At 66.0% G+C, this 14,820-nt stretch overlaps 2 protein-coding genes across 2 annotated transcripts; both read left to right on the forward strand.

Annotated features, from left to right (window-relative positions):
* The first annotated feature begins 1,958 nt into the window (after positions 1-1,958).
* On the forward strand, positions 1,959-7,368 carry LOC135894180 (ADP-ribosylhydrolase ARH1-like). The gene is made up of 8 exons (XM_065422233.1): positions 1,959-1,969; positions 2,632-2,855; positions 3,994-4,092; positions 4,389-4,494; positions 4,708-4,787; positions 5,169-5,352; positions 5,783-5,997; positions 7,205-7,368. Exons 1-8 carry the CDS (start codon positions 1,959-1,961, stop codon positions 7,366-7,368), a joined length of 1,083 nt encoding a protein of 360 aa, XP_065278305.1.
* Positions 7,369-11,012: 3,644 nt separating this feature from the next.
* CABP5 (calcium binding protein 5) lies at positions 11,013-13,937 on the forward strand. Its single transcript, XM_065422254.1, has 6 exons — positions 11,013-11,075; positions 11,409-11,439; positions 11,903-12,046; positions 12,354-12,463; positions 12,689-12,836; positions 13,912-13,937. Exons 1-6 carry the CDS (start codon positions 11,013-11,015, stop codon positions 13,935-13,937), a joined length of 522 nt encoding a protein of 173 aa, XP_065278326.1.
* Positions 13,938-14,820: the final 883 nt, after the last annotated feature.

Here is a 14,820-nt window from a genome sequence, read left to right on the forward strand (position 1 = left end):
GCCCTGAAGGCCCCGGGCGGCGGGGGGGGTTCCACAGTGCAGCTCATCTCCAGGGACGCCCCCTCCGGCCGGGCTGCCCACGGGGGGCGCTGCTGCACCCAGAACTCAGAGCCCCCCAGGCAGCGACCTGGGTGGGGGAGGAGAGTCAGAGCTGGGAGACGCTGGCCAGGCCCCCTGTGACGGAGCGGGGAGGGGGGCGGGCTGGCCTGGGGATGGGGTGGGGGAGTTGTACTGGGACTGGGATATCGGGGGTGACTTTACGCTGAGGTATCGTCCCTCAAGTGACCTGAGAGCCCGGGGGGGCTGGGGCCAGGTGACACCTGCCCGGGAAACTGGCCCAAGGCTGGGGGAGGAGCCGGGGGGGGGAGACGGCTGGGGGTGGGGTTCAGTTTGGAGCTGGCTGGGGAAACTGAGGGAGCCCCAGGGCCGGAGTCTGGGCTCCCTGCCCCCCCTAGATGGACCTGGCTGAGGGATCCTGTTCGCTGTACCTACAAGGTCTGGTTTAGACCATGTTCCTGTCGTCTAATAAACCTCTGTTTTACTGGCTGGCTGAGAGTCACGGTGAATCACAGGAAGTGGGGGGTGCAGGGCCTTGTCTCCCCCACAGTCCGTGACACCCCCCCACCGAGATCCCCCCCACCCTGCACTAGATTGGGGCTCCCTCACCACCCAGCCTCCCCCACCCGAGACCGGGGCCCCCTTGCGGCCCAGCCCCCACCCCCCGAGATCCGGGCTCAGCACCCACCCCCAGAGCAAGGACCAGCCCCTGCCCCGCAGCTCCATGCGTCTGACGTGGAGGTTTTGCCCCCTGCACTCACCGCGCTGCCGGGAGCCGCCCGCCAGCCGCAGGAGAGTGGCCCAGAGCAGCAGGCGCATGGCGGCCAAGCGCCCACCCCACACGCAGCCCCCGGCCCTGGCGACGCGATGCCTGGTGGGGGGAGCAGCGGCGCCTGCCTGAGTTTGCAACCAGCCTGGCACGACAGCTCCGCCCGTGGGGCCGGCTCCCACTGCCCCCTGCCCCACGCCCGGCTGGCTCTGTGGGGCCCAGCACGCGGCTCTGAGCTCAGAGTCCCTGGGAGCAGGAAATGGGCTGGGGGCAGGAAACGGGTTGGGGGCAGTGACCAGCGGACGAGCTGTGGGCTCTGATGCGGAGACAGGCACAGGGCAGGAAATGGCAGCGAGAGCCAGGGGGAGGCAGAACTACCTGGCCCCCACCCCCACACAGCTCCATGTAGCCAGCCCCACACCCCTGTCTACCCAGCCCCCCTGCCCTCAGCCAGCCAGCCCGCCCCCCGCCCCGCCATCCCCATCTAGCCACCCAGCCTCCCGCCCCCACACAGCTCCATGTAGCCACCCCCACACACCCCATCTATGCAGCCCCCCACCTGCCCCAGCCCCGTCTACCCAGCCCCCCGCCTGCCCCCACACCTCCATCTACCCAGCCCCCACCACCACACAGCTCCATGTAGCCTGCTCCTACACCCCCATCTACCCAGCTCCTGCCTGCCCCCAGCCAGCCAGCCCCCCGCCCCCACATCCCCGTCTAGCCCCCCAGCCCCCCACCCACACAGCACCATCTACCCAGCTCCCCACCCCCCCAGGCACCCAGCTCCCCACCCCAGCACCCCTGTCTACCCAGCCCTCCCCATCCCCCCCTCCATCTAGCCAACCCCCCCGCCCCCATATGCAGCCAGGCCCCTGCCCCCCATCCAGCCCCCTTCTCGCGGGCTCTGGTTTCTCTGGCCCCTTTAAGGGCGCCCGGCTGGAGCTGGCCCCGGGCCAAGGCCGCGTTTAGAGACAGGAATTGCTGAGCCAGCGGGGGGTGGGGGGGGGAGATACAGAGGGACAGACGGACGGACGCAGGGGCTGGACACAGGGACAGACAGGGGGACGGGCAGGGCCCGGCAGGGACAGACGGACACAGGTGGGCCTGACGCCCCCAGCCAGCTGCAGGCTCCATGGAGGGGACGTAAGTGCCCCCCTCCCCCACCCCAGGCTGTCCCCAGCCCCATGGAGCTGAAGGGGGTGGGGGGGAAGAGTTGGGGGGCAGGAGTAGGGGGGTGGTTGGTACTTGGGGGGCTGGACCCCTGACCCCCCCCCCACGCACACACCTTTACCCAGGCAGCACGGCGCTGAGCAGCAGGGGGGAGAGCGAGCAGTGGGGGGGGGTTGGTACTTGGGGGGGGTGGACCCCTGACCCCACACACACACCGTTACCCAGGCAGCAGGGCCCTGAGCGGTGGGGGGGAGGGGTTCTGGTATTTGGGGGACCAGAGCCCTGACCCCCATCTCCCCCCAGAGCCCCCCCCGGGTGGCATACTGGGCGGCCATGGTGCTCAGCGGTGGGGGGGGAGCAGCGGGGGGGCTGGTACTTGGGGGGCCGGAGCCCTGACCCCATCTCCCCCCAGGGCCCTCCCCCACCGGGCGGCATACCGGGTGGCCATGGCGCTGAGATGTGGGGGGGGGAGCAGTGGGGGGGCTGGTACTTGGGGGGCCGGAGCCCTGACCCCGTCTCCCCCCAGGGCCCCCCCCCGGGCGGCGTACCGGGCGGCCATGGCGCTGAGATGGGGGGGGGAGCAGCGGGGGGGCTGGTACTTGGGGGGCCGGAGCCCTGACCCCGTCTCCCCCCAGGACACCCCCCCAGGCGGCGTACCGGGCGGCCATGGTGCTGAGTGGGGCGGGCGACGCGCTGGGCTACCGGAACCAGCGCTGGGAGTACTGCCCCTCGGGCCCCCAGATCCACGCCGAGCTGGCCCAGCTGGGGGGGCTGGGGGGCATCCAGGCCACGCCCCCCGACTGGCCCGTCAGCGACGACACCGTCCTGCACCTGGCGACCGCGGAGGCTCTGGCCACCGGTGAGAGGGGCACAGATCTGGGGGGGAGAGAAAAGGGGGCTGTGACGGTGCTGCCCGTAGGAGCCAGCTGAGGTCACTCAATCAGGGTGAACTGCAAACAGAACGGGGCAGACAAACCCCAAACGCTGGTGGTTATTCCAATACTTAGATTTACCAACCAGCCCAAAACAGCTTCTATAGTACCTCACTGGTTACTCAGAGTCCAAACAACACAGTTCCCTTAAAGTGCCCAGTGTCCGGCCTCCGTCCAGACACACACGTCAGATATGATGATGATTCCTGACAATCTTATCATATAAAAGAAAAGGTTCTTCCAATCCCAAAGGGTCAGCCACACACCCAGGTTCAATTATAACTTAGATCTTACCCAAAATACACGGTATAGTCAATTCTTATTAACTAAACTAAAATTTATTAAAAAAGAAAAGCGAGAGAGTGTTGGTTAAAAGATCAATATACAGACAGACTTGAATTCAATTCTTGAGGTTCAGATACATAGCAGAGGTGAGCTTGTAGTTGCCAAAAGTCCTTTTAGAAATAGTCCATAGGTTATAGTCTAATGTCCATATTCAGGGTGGCTCCAGTCAATGACTGGGGATCTCAATCCTTGTGGCTTAAGGTTTCCCCCTCATGAAACCCAAAGCAGATCTGAGATGAAGTAGGATCGTGTCCCAGGGTTCTTATACATTTCCAGCAGCCTTTCGGCCTGAGAAAACAATAGGCTGAACTCTCCTTCCAAACATCCTGGCAATTAGCACAGGGTAATTTATCCATTAAACAGTTCAGATACAGGTTACCACAACCTTCAAAGAGACAGAGAGACAATAATACTATTTCCCTCAAGTATCCTACCCAGTCTCTACAGTTGGGCCCTGGGTCAGGTCAGTCTGGGAGGTAATTAACTCTTTCTGGCCCTGTCACCTTCCAATGAGATATTATATCACACTCCTAATGTCACAGGGGCACAGATGTGGGGGAAGGGAATGGGGGGCACAGACGTGGAGGGTAAATCAGGGATCAGGTTGGGCCGGTTAGCTGGACCCAGAGAAGTTGGGGTGTTGGGGGAGGAAGGGGACTGGCTGGGGGGTCCCTGTGGTGGCTGGGGGGCTCCAGACTGACCCCTCTCTCTGCCCCCCAGGACTGGAGGGGGAGGCGTTGCTGCAGGAGCTGGCACGAGGCTACGTGGCAGCGATGGGCGACATGGAGGGCAGGAAACCCGGCCCCACCAGCATCCTGGGTATGGTAGGGACGCCCCCTCATGCCTGGCACCCCCTGGGCACTGGGGCCCCCCCATGCCCACCAACACCCAGCCCACAGCTGCCTCCTGGGGCCCCCTCCACTGTCCCTCCCATCTGCCCCACGCACCCCCCGGAGCCTAGCAGCCCCCACGCCTGTGACATGTGGGGGGGAGCGTGGGAGGGTTGTGGGCTGTGCATACCTGGGCCGGGCTTGGGGGGGCTGGGGACGGGAGGGGGGTGCTATTTTGGGGACCCTGCAGGGCGCCTGTGTGACCCCCACTCTCGCTCCCCCCAGGGACGTCCCAGCTGCGCCCGGGCGAGCCGGCCGGGTACCGGATCCCCTTCAACCCCAGTGCCACCGGCTGCGGGGCCGCCATGCGCTCCATGGCCATCGGGCTCAGGTGCGGGGCCCCAGGGGCCATGGGGCACCCCGGGGAAGGGCGTGGAGGTGGGGGGCCTCAGGAGGAGACTGGGGACAGAGCATCCAGGAAGATGGGGGCTCTGGGTCTTGGGGGTCTGGCGGGTGCATCCCAGGGGGGCGCTGGGGGGTTCTGGTGTCAGGGGACACCTGGCTGGGGGGCATGACCCTGCACTGCCCCTGCCCCCACCCCCAGGTACCCACACCCCACAGAGCTGCTGACCCTGATCCGGATCAGCGTGGAGAGCGGGCGCATGACGCACCATCACCCTACAGGTAGGGGGCACAGGGCCTGGAGGGGAAAATAGTCCCACACTCCCACCCCGGCATCCCCCTCCCCCTTGCAGGGGACTGGGGGACCGTGTGAGGGGCCATCCTCCCAATCTCCCATTGGGGGTTTATGGGAGGGCTGTGGGAGGTCCCAGCCCCCAACGCTGTGCCTGTTGCAGGGAACTGGGGGGCCCCGGTCTGAGCGGTGGCTCTGCCCCCAGGCTGGGGGGGGGGAAGGGTACCGGGGTCTCTGTACGGGGCCCCTGATGGACGCTTCCCCGTTGCAGGGAACTGGGGGGCCCCGGTCTGAGCGGTGGCTCTGCCCCCAGGCCTGGGGGAGGAAGAGGTCTCTGTGCAGGGCCCCTGACGGACGCTTCCCCGCTGCAGGGTACCTGGGGGCGCTGGCCTCGGCCCTGTTCACGGCCTATGCGGTGCGGGGGCTCTCCCTGGCGCAGTGGGGGGCCGGCCTGCTGCAGACGCTGCCCCTGGCCCAAACCTACGTGCGGGACGCGGGCGTCGACACCCAGCCCAACCTGGACGCCTGGGGGTACTTCCCCCAGAAATGGGGCTGGTGAGTGCGGGGGGCAATGGGGGGACAGAGCCCCGGGCGAGGCTGGGGGTGCCAGGCGCAGGGCAGGGGATGGGAAAGGGGGCGCACAACCCCTGGGGGGGCGGAGCCGGGATGCCAGGCGCAGGGCGGGGAATGGGAAAGGGGGCACACAACCCCTGGGGGGGCAGAGCCGGGGTGCCAGGCGCAGGGCGGGCGATGGGAAAGGGGGCGCACAACCCCTAGGGGGGCAGAGCCGGGGTGCCAGGCGCAGGGCGGGCGATGGGAAAGGGGGCGCACAACCCCTGGGGGGCGGAGCCGGGGTGCCAGGCGCAGGGCAGGGAAAGGGGGGCGCACAACCCCTGGGGGGCGGAGCCAGGGTGCCAGGCGCAGGGCAGGGAAAGGGGGGCGAGGCCGGGGGCAGTCAGCGGCCTGGTCTCATCCCTGCCCGCAGGTACCTGGCTGAGCGGGGCCTGGCCGAAGGACACGGCCCCCCCCGGTTCCCCTCCCCCTACGGCCCGGCGGAGCGGGACGGGGTCTACCAGACCTTCAGCCTGGAGGGCTGGGCGGGTCGCAGCGGGCACGACGCCCCCATGATCGCCTATGACGCGCTGCTGGGCGCTGGCGACCGCTGGGACGAGCTCTGCAGCCGTGCCATGTTCCACGGGGGTGAGTCCGGCCGCCCCAGAGCCAGCCGCATCCCCGGCCCCACCGTGCCTCAGAGCCAGCCGCACCCCTTATGCTGCACCCCAGAGCCAGCCGCACCCCAGGGCCAGCCGCCTCCCAACTCTGAGCCCTGTATAACCAGCCCCCTCCGCCCTGTCCCAGAGCCATTCGCATGCTGGTCTCTGTAAAACCAGCCCCTGCGGCCATGGGGAGGGCGCCTCCTGCTGGCTTCTCCGGGGACGGGCGCCTCCCACGCCCCCTCCTGTCGCTGGCCCGGGCGGCCGTGCAGTCCCCAGTCTTCAGGGCTGGTGGGGAACCCGGCCACCCCAGGACCCGGCCGGCTCCAGCCCAGGCCTGCGCGGTCCCAACTTCAGTCCTGCTTCGCCAGCATCAGGCTTTTCCTCCGGCTCCTCTGGGAGCGCCCTGCCAGGGGGCTGCTGGTCCCCCCGGCTTCCTCCTGCCACCCTGCGGCTGGGGATGGACCGCGGCTGCCCCTGCCGCCCACACTCAGCTCGCCTGCTCCTGCCCTGGGGCTCCAGGCTGGGCCGAGCCAGCCAATTCCCCCGGCCCAGCCGAGCGAGTCACCCCGTCCCAGCGACCCTGACCCGCTAGGGGACATCCCAGCACACACAGCCCCCAGCGCCCCACCCCAGAGCCAGCCGCATCCTGGCCCTGATGCTGGTATACACAGTGCCCGGCATCCCGTCCCAGAGCCAGCTGCATCTCGGCCCCAATATACACAGCCACCGGCTTCCCACCCCAGAGCCAGCCACATTCTGGTCCCGATGCCAGTATACACAGTCCCCGGTGTCTCACCCCAGAGCCAGTCGCATCCCGATGCCAGTACACACAGCTCGTGGCCCCAGAGACTACCTCACCCCGGTTGACCCCGGCCAGACTCTCCCAGCTGGGGCAGGGCCCAGGTCGCCCCCCAAACTCATCCTCCTGCCTGGCCAACCTCCCTGCCCCCTCCAGGGACTGCGCCCCTGCTGGGCTCCAGCTGCCACAGGCCCTGCTCAGCCCCCCAACCTCCACAGCTGCAGTGGGGCAGGTTAATTGGCCTGGTCTGACCCACATTGACCCACTCAGGGCTCGTGTGGGGCAAACACCCCATTGCAGGATCCCCATGTGCCCAGCCCCCGCCCCAGAGGGGTCCCCGGGTGCCCCACCCCAGAGGGGCCACGTCTCACCTGTGCCGATCTCCCCGCAGGAGACAGCGACTCGACGGGCGTCATTGCGGGGTGCTGCTGGGGGCTGGCGCACGGGCTGGCCGGGGTGCCTGAGGGGAATCACCGACACCTGGAGTACCGGCACCGCATGGAGGCAGCCGCCGACCGGATCCACGCCCTGGCCTGGGGGGAGAGTGCCCCGTGAGCGGGGGGACCCCGCACTGCCCAGACACCTGGGTTCCTTCTTAACCCCACCACCCTGGCCTCCCACCCTGCACTCAACAGCCAACCCCGCCGCAGGCCAGGGCTGGATTTGGGGGTTCCCCCATTCTCCAGACACATGGGGGAGGGGCACCAAATTCCCATCCCCCCCAGTGCACGCTCCTGGCCCCCCATGAGCCACGGGGCCCCACCTGCTAGCACCTCCTACTGCTGCACCCAGGACACCAGGTCTCCCTGGTCAGCGTCGCTGCTCCTGGCACCATCCTGCTCAATAAACCCGTCTCCTGCCTTCCTGTGCCGGCGGGGGTCATTTCCTGGGGGCCCGGGGCCCGTGCCAAGGAGCAGGCGTCCCCCGGGGGATGGGCGAGGCCAGGGTGCAGGGGAGGAGTGGCCAGAACCCAGGCGTCCTGCTCCCTGCAGCGCAGCACCCCCAGCACCCCACTGATCCCAGCACTGACTGCCAGGGAAGGGCCCCCCACAGCCCCCCACGCCGGCTGCCTGCTGTGCTGTCCCCTCCTGGTCCTGCTCTGCAATCCCCCAGGGCCACCTTCCCGCAGGCCTTGTGCCCCAGCTGGGGGGGGGAGATCAGCCCCCCGGGAACCCAGGCCCCCCTCTGCTCCAAGGGCTGTGCCCCCAAACCTGTTACTGGCTCCCCAGAGGGGCCTGCAGCCCCCAACTTTCTGCTCAGCCCCACCCGGCTGGGCCCCGTCAGCCATTAAACCAGCTCCTGTCAGCGCCCGCCCGCTCTTCCCCCAGCTGCTCCCAGCTCTGGTCATTGGCCTCCGCCAGCCGGCTGAGGTCACTCAATCAGGGTGAACTGCAAACAGAACGGGGCAGACAAACCCCAAACGCTGGTGGATATTCCAATACTTAGATTTACCAACCAGCACAGAACAGCTTCTATAGGACCTCACTGGTTACTTAGAGTCCAAACAACGCAGTTCCCTTAAAGTGCCCAGCGTCCGGCCTCCGTCCAGACACACACGTCAGATATGATGATGATTCCTGACAATCTTATCTCATCATAGAAAAGAAAAAGTTCTTCCAACCCCAAAGGATCAGCCACATACCCAGGTCCAATTATAACTTAGATCTTACCCAAAATACACGCTACTAGCCAATTCTTATTAACTAAACTAAAATTTATTAAAAAGAAAAGCGAGAGAGTGTTGGTTAAAAGATCAATATACAGACAGACTTGAATTCAATTCTTGAGGTTCAGACACAGCAGAGATGAGCTTGTCATTGCCAAAAATCCTTTTAGAAATAGTCCATAGGTTATAGTCCAATGTCCATATTCAGGGTGGCTCCAGTCAGTGACTGGGGATCTCAATCCTTGTGGCTTAAGGTTTCCCCCTCTTGAAACCCAAAGCAGATCTGAGATGAAGTAGGATCGTGTCCCAGGGTTCTTATACATTTCCAGCAGCCTTTCGGCCTGAGAAAACAATAGGCTGAACTCTCCTTCTCCCAAACATCCTGGCAATTAGCACAGGGTAATGTATCCATTAAACAGTTCAGATACAGGTTACCACAACCTTCAAAGAGACAGAGAGACAATAATACTGTTCCCTCAAGTCTCATCATAAATGTTACTATTCCTGTTTTGATCTGTGAATCAAAGCTCTAGCAATAGACAAGACTTGTTTGCTGACCCCACAAGCCCTGAGCACACAGCTCCCGTCTACCTCTAACAACCCCGGCTGCATTTCCCAGCTCTGCTCATTAACAGATCTTCCGAACCAGTCGCTCCAGTTGGGCCCTGGGTCAGGTCAGTCTGGGAGGTAATTAACTCTTTCTGGCCCTGTCACCTTCCAATGAGATATTATATCACACTCCTAATGTCACACTCCCCCAAAATCCCCAACCTCAATTGCCCCCCTGCTCTGAGCCCCCCGGCTGGGCAGTCAGCTGGACAGGACATCTGAGTTCCTGGTCTTGTCCTCCTGCCCCATTGTCCACATGCAGCCTGCGGGAAGCCACCTGCCATGGAGACGGGCAGGAAACCCATTGGCCGAGGAGTGGGCTCTCCCTTGGGGCCCTCCCACCAGGGTGATGTGAAGAGACAGCCTGGGCACCGCCCCAAAGGACAAACTGGGGTCATGGGGCTAAGTCTGTCCCGTTCACGCCCCCCACCCTGTGTGATAACCAGAGCAAGAGGTCTGCTGAGCGGCTCAGTGAGAATCCAGAACGATACCACACAAGAACCCAAATCCAGGAGAGAAGAAGCAGGCTGCTCCCTGCGGCAGGGAGAGACAAAGCAGGGTGCTCCCTGCGGCAAAGGGCTTCACTCACCCCCTGGCTCTAGGCTGGCTACCCCACTGACTCTCCACACTGACAAACTGCCCCCAAAAGGCCCCATCTCCACTGCACCCTGCAGCCGGCTCAGCTCTGTGGGGGGAGAACGGGGGGGAAGCTGGACTAACTTACAGCATTAAAGGCTGTGCTGGGTGAGCTGCATTCACACTAGGAGCACTTTGCTGTATTGGGGGGCGGGGGGGATCAGGCGGTGGGAGCCTTGCGGGGGGGGAGTTTTCTTAAGGTGGAATTGCCAAAGCAGGGTCTCACAGGGTAGCATAGTGGGGGGGGGGCTAAGGGAGGCCCCCATATCTCAGGGGGCTCTGGGCAAGCAGAGGGGGATTCTGCCCCCACCCTCTGACTGAAGCCCCCAGTGGAGGGGGAGCTGAGCTGGGTTTTCTGGGGTCTCTTGCAACTCCCACCATAACAGAGGGGGGCCATCCCATATCACCCAGCAGAGAGGGGCCCCTGCCCTAGAGGAAGGGCTTAGCCCCCGCCCCATGGGGGGAATCTCCTGTAACGGACACCGGTGATATCCCATAAGAGACCCCAGCCCCACCCCATGCCCCACGATGGGATTGAACCCCAGAACGGGGTCCTACACCCCACAATTCCCCCCTGCAAAGCTTGCCATCCCATAATACCCCCAGCCCCATATGCTCAGTGCCCCAGAGATGGGTGTTAGCCCTCCCCCCACAACCGGGTTCTGGGAACCAAGGTTCCTGCGTCCCAAAATTTCCACCTTAAAAGCTTTGGCGGGGACACCCCATGAGACCCCCTGCCCCACCTCTGCAGGGGGGCTGAGCTGCAGGGAGCGCCCCGTGGGGGTCACAAAGGGGATGTGAACCCAGGACCCTAATCAGAGACATGGCACTGAGCCCTCTGCATCTGAACCCAGGCGTCCTGGCTCCCAGCCCCCCTGCTCTAACCACCAGCCCCCAGTCCTCTCCCAGAGCCGGGGAGAGAACCCAGGAGTCCTGGCTCCCAGCCCCCCCTGCTCTAACCCACTAGCCCCCCTCCCCTCCCCTCCCCGAGCCAGGGAGAGAACCCAGGAGTCCAGGCTCCCAGCCCCCCTGCTCTAACCCCCCAGCCTCCCCTCCCTTCCCAGAGCCAGGGAGAGAACCCAGGTGTCCGAGCTCCCAGCCCCTGTACCAGCCAGCAGATGTTGGCCAGGCGGGTTTATCCAGCAGCTGCCCTGGTCGGGATGGCGACAGGTCATGGGGGTGAGGATAATCCCCTGACGTGGGAGCGACTATAAACCCCCCCACCCAGCCTGGCACGGCCGCCTCCTCCTCCAGCCACAGCTCCGGCTCCGGGGCAGCAGCCGGCACCATGCAGAATGCCCTGGGGCCCGCCTGCATCTTCCTGCGCAAGGGCATCGCCGAGAAGCATGGGGTGAGACGCCTGGTTCTGCGAGGGAAGTGGGGGCTGGGAGCCCGGACGCCTGGGTTCTCTCCCGGCTCTGGGAGAGGAGTGGGGGCTGGTGGGCTAAAGTAGGGGGGCTGGGAGGCCGGACTCCTAGGTTCTCTCCCGGCTCTGGGAGGGGAGGGGGCCTGGTGGGTTAGAGCCGGGGTGGGGCTGAGAGTCCGGACACCTGGGTTCTCTCCCGGCTCTGGGAGGGGAGGGGGCCTGGTGGGTTAGAGCCGGGGCGGGGCTGGGAGTCCAGACACCTGGGTTCTCTCCCCAGCAGGACCGCACTGGGTCCCTGAGTGTGTCTCTTTATTGCAGCACCGGGAGCTGGGAGCCGATGAAATCGAAGGTAAGAAGCCCGCGGGAGGGGAGTGGGATCTAGTGATTAAAGCAGGGAAGGAGGGGTGGGGCTGGGAGCCCGGACGCCTGGGTTCTCGTTGCAGCCCAAAGGAGAGTGGGGTCTAGTAGATTGGTGCAGGAGCCCCCGGTACTAGCCCCAAACCCAGGAGGGCTGTGGGGGAACACGGGTGCTGCAGGTCCCAGCACTCCCGGGTCCTGGGTGCGGTGGGGAGGGGGCCCAGCAGTCCTGGGTTCCCCCCGGGGGGAGCTCAGCCTGGCCGGCAGGGGGGACCAGCCCAGGGGGGGGGCTCAGCCCAGCGGGGGGGCTCAGCAAGGCAGGGGGGCTCGGCCCAGTGGGGGGGGCTCAGCACAGTGGGGGGGGCTCAGCCCGGTGGGTTCCCCCCAGAGGTGGCTCAGCCTGGTGGGGGGGGCCCAGCCCGGCGGGGGGGGCTCAGCCCGGCGGTTCCCAGCAGAGCTGCGTGAGGCCTTCGCGGAGTTCGACAAGGACAAGGACGGGCTGATCGGCTGCAAGGACCTGGGCAACCTTATGCGCACCATGGGCTACATGCCCACCGAGATGGAGCTCATCGAGCTATCGCAGCAGATCAACATGAACCGTGAGCCGGGGCTCCACGGGGTGCCCGGGGGGGGGGGCTCCTAGCGGGGGGGTGCGTGGGAGGGGGCGGGGCTCCACAGGGTGACCGGGGGGGGGACTCCTAGCGGGTTGGTGCCCGGGAGGGGGCGGGGCTCCTAGCAGGGCAGTGCCCGGGAGGGGGCGGGGCTGCTGGCAGAGGGGTGCCCGGGAGGGGGTGGGGCTCCTGGCAGGGCGGTGCGCGGGAGAGGCGGGGCTCCTGGCAGAGGGGTGCCCAGGGGACTGGGGCTCCTAGCAGGGGACCCCTGGCTGACCCCCACCTCCTGTTGCAGTGGGGGGCCGGGTGGATTTCGAAGACTTCGTGGAGCTGATGACACCCAAGCTGCTGGCCGAGACGGCCGGGATGATCGGGCTGCAGGAGATGAGGGACGCCTTCAAGGAGGTGAGGGAGAGAGAACCCAGGCGTCCGGGCTCCCAGTCCCCCGGCCCTAACCCCCCTCCCCTCCCAGAGCCAGGAGAGAACCCAGGAATCCAGGCTCCCAGCCCCTGGCTCTAACCCCCCTCCCAGGGCTGGGAGAGAACCCAAGTGTCTGGGCTCTCAGCCCCCTCCCCTCTCAGAGCCAGGGAGCGAACCCAGGAGTCCTGACGGCTGCCCCCCCCCCCGCAGTTTGACACCAACGGGGACGGGGAGATCACGCTGGACGAGCTGCAGCTGGCCATGCAGCGCCTCATGGGCGAGCGGCTCACCCCCCGTGAGATCAGTGACGTGGTCAAGGAGGCTGACATCAACGGGGACGGGACCGTCGACTTCGAGGGTGCGTGGGGCGCCCTGGGGGATTAACGCGCCGCTCAGCCAGAGCCCACATGGGTCACGCCTCACGGCCCTGGCAAGGGATTGTGGGTAACGCACCACTCGGCCAGAGCCCACACGGGTCACGCCTCACGGCCCTGGCAAGGGATTGTGGGTAACGTGCCGCTCGGCCAGAGCCCACACGGGTCACGCCTCACGGCCCTGGCAAGGGATTGTGGGTAACGTGCCGCTCGGCCAGAGCCCACACGGGTCACGCCTCACGGCCCTGGCAAGGGATTGTGGGTAACGTGCCGCTCGGCCAGAGCCCACACGGGTCACGCCTCACGGCCCTGGCAAGGGATTGTGGGTAACGCGCCGCTCGGCCAGAGCCCACACGGGTCACGCCTCACGGCCCTGGCAAGGGATTGTGGGTAACGCGCCGCTCGGCCAGAGCCCACACGGGTCACGCCTCACGGCCCTGGCAAGGGATTGTGGGTAACGCGCCGCTCGGCCAGAGCCCACACGGGTCACGCCCCACGGCCCTGGCAAGGGATTGTGGGTAACGCACCACTCGGCCAGAGCCCACACGGGTCACGCCCCACGGCCCTGGCAAGGGATTGTGGGTAACGCACCACTCGGCCAGAGCCCACACGGATCACGCCCCACGGCCCTGGCAAGGGATTGTGGGTAACGTGCCGCTCGGCCAGAGCCCACACGGGTCACGCCTCACGGCCCTGGCAAGGGATTGTGGGTAACGCACCACTCGGCCAGAGCCCACACGGATCACGCCCCACGGCCCTGGCAAGGGATTGTGGGTAACGTGCCGCTCGGCCAGAGCCCACACGGGTCACGCCCCACGGCCCTGGCAAGGGATTGTGGGTAACGCACCACTCGGCCAGAGCCCACACGGATCACGCCCCATGGCCCTGGCAAGGGATTGTGGGCCGGTGTTGGTGGACCATGGCCTGCCAGCTCTAAGAGGGGACTGTGGGTAAGGCACACTTGGTGTGAGTGGCGCAGGGCTTCCTGGGGGCTGGGATCCCCTGGTGGGGCGGCTCCATGCGGCTGGGATCGGTACTAATGGGGGTCTTTCCCTGCAGAGTTTGTGAAGATGATGTCACGCTGAGGGGGCTGAGCCCCGCCGAGATCAGAGACTGACCTTGGAGGGGGGGTCGAGCCAGACTGGCTGTCAAGACACCACCACAAGTGACCCCCAAATCGCTGCGTCCTGCCCCCCCACCTCCCTGCCAACTACCCCCAGAGTCCCCAATGCCTTCCCCAGCCTCCTCGCCCCCAGCCCCCTCCCACAGCCTTCCCCCACACCATGTCCCCCCAGACCTCCACCCCCCCCCAGCACTCACTCACCTCCCCCTCCACTCCCCAAGGCCCTTCCTTTCCTGTCCCCCCCGCCCCATGGCTCTCTGGATCCCACCGTCCCCCCAGCTCTCCTCCCCGGACCCCTCCGCCGCAGACACGCAGCCCTTGTGTGCAATAAAAGCCGTGTGCTGAACCCAGGCGTCCGAGGGAGGCTTTCTTGGCCAGGGGATCACGGTTACAACGCGGCAGCGGGGGCTGGGGGGAGGCCGAGCCGAGCGCAGGGCGAAGGGCTTAGAGACGATAATCACAGCCCGCGGGGACAACATATGGATGGGAATAACCGGCTTAGCATGGATGGCTGGGGGGGCAGGGCAGGGCACGGCTGGGCTGGCAGGGGCTGCGGGTCGGGAGTGAGGGGCACCGGCAGAGCTGGGGGGAGCCCAGGACTGGGCTAGCAGGGGTTGTGGGTCGGTAGTGAGGGGCACCGGCAGGGCTGGGGGTGGGGCAGGGCTGGGCTGGCCAGGGGCTGCGCGTCGGGAGTGAGGGGCACCGGCAGAGCTGGGGGGAGACCAGGACTGGGCTAGCAGGGGTAGCGGGTCGGGAGTGAGGGGCACCGGCATGGGGGTCCTGGCAGCCCGTCCCCCTGTCCTCCCCAGGCACAGCTGTCTGTCATTAGGGGCTGAGATTAAATT

The sequence above is a fragment of the Emys orbicularis genome, chromosome 24 (assembly GCF_028017835.1).
Source record: "Emys orbicularis isolate rEmyOrb1 chromosome 24, rEmyOrb1.hap1, whole genome shotgun sequence".
Taxonomy (NCBI): Eukaryota; Metazoa; Chordata; order Testudines; family Emydidae; genus Emys; species Emys orbicularis.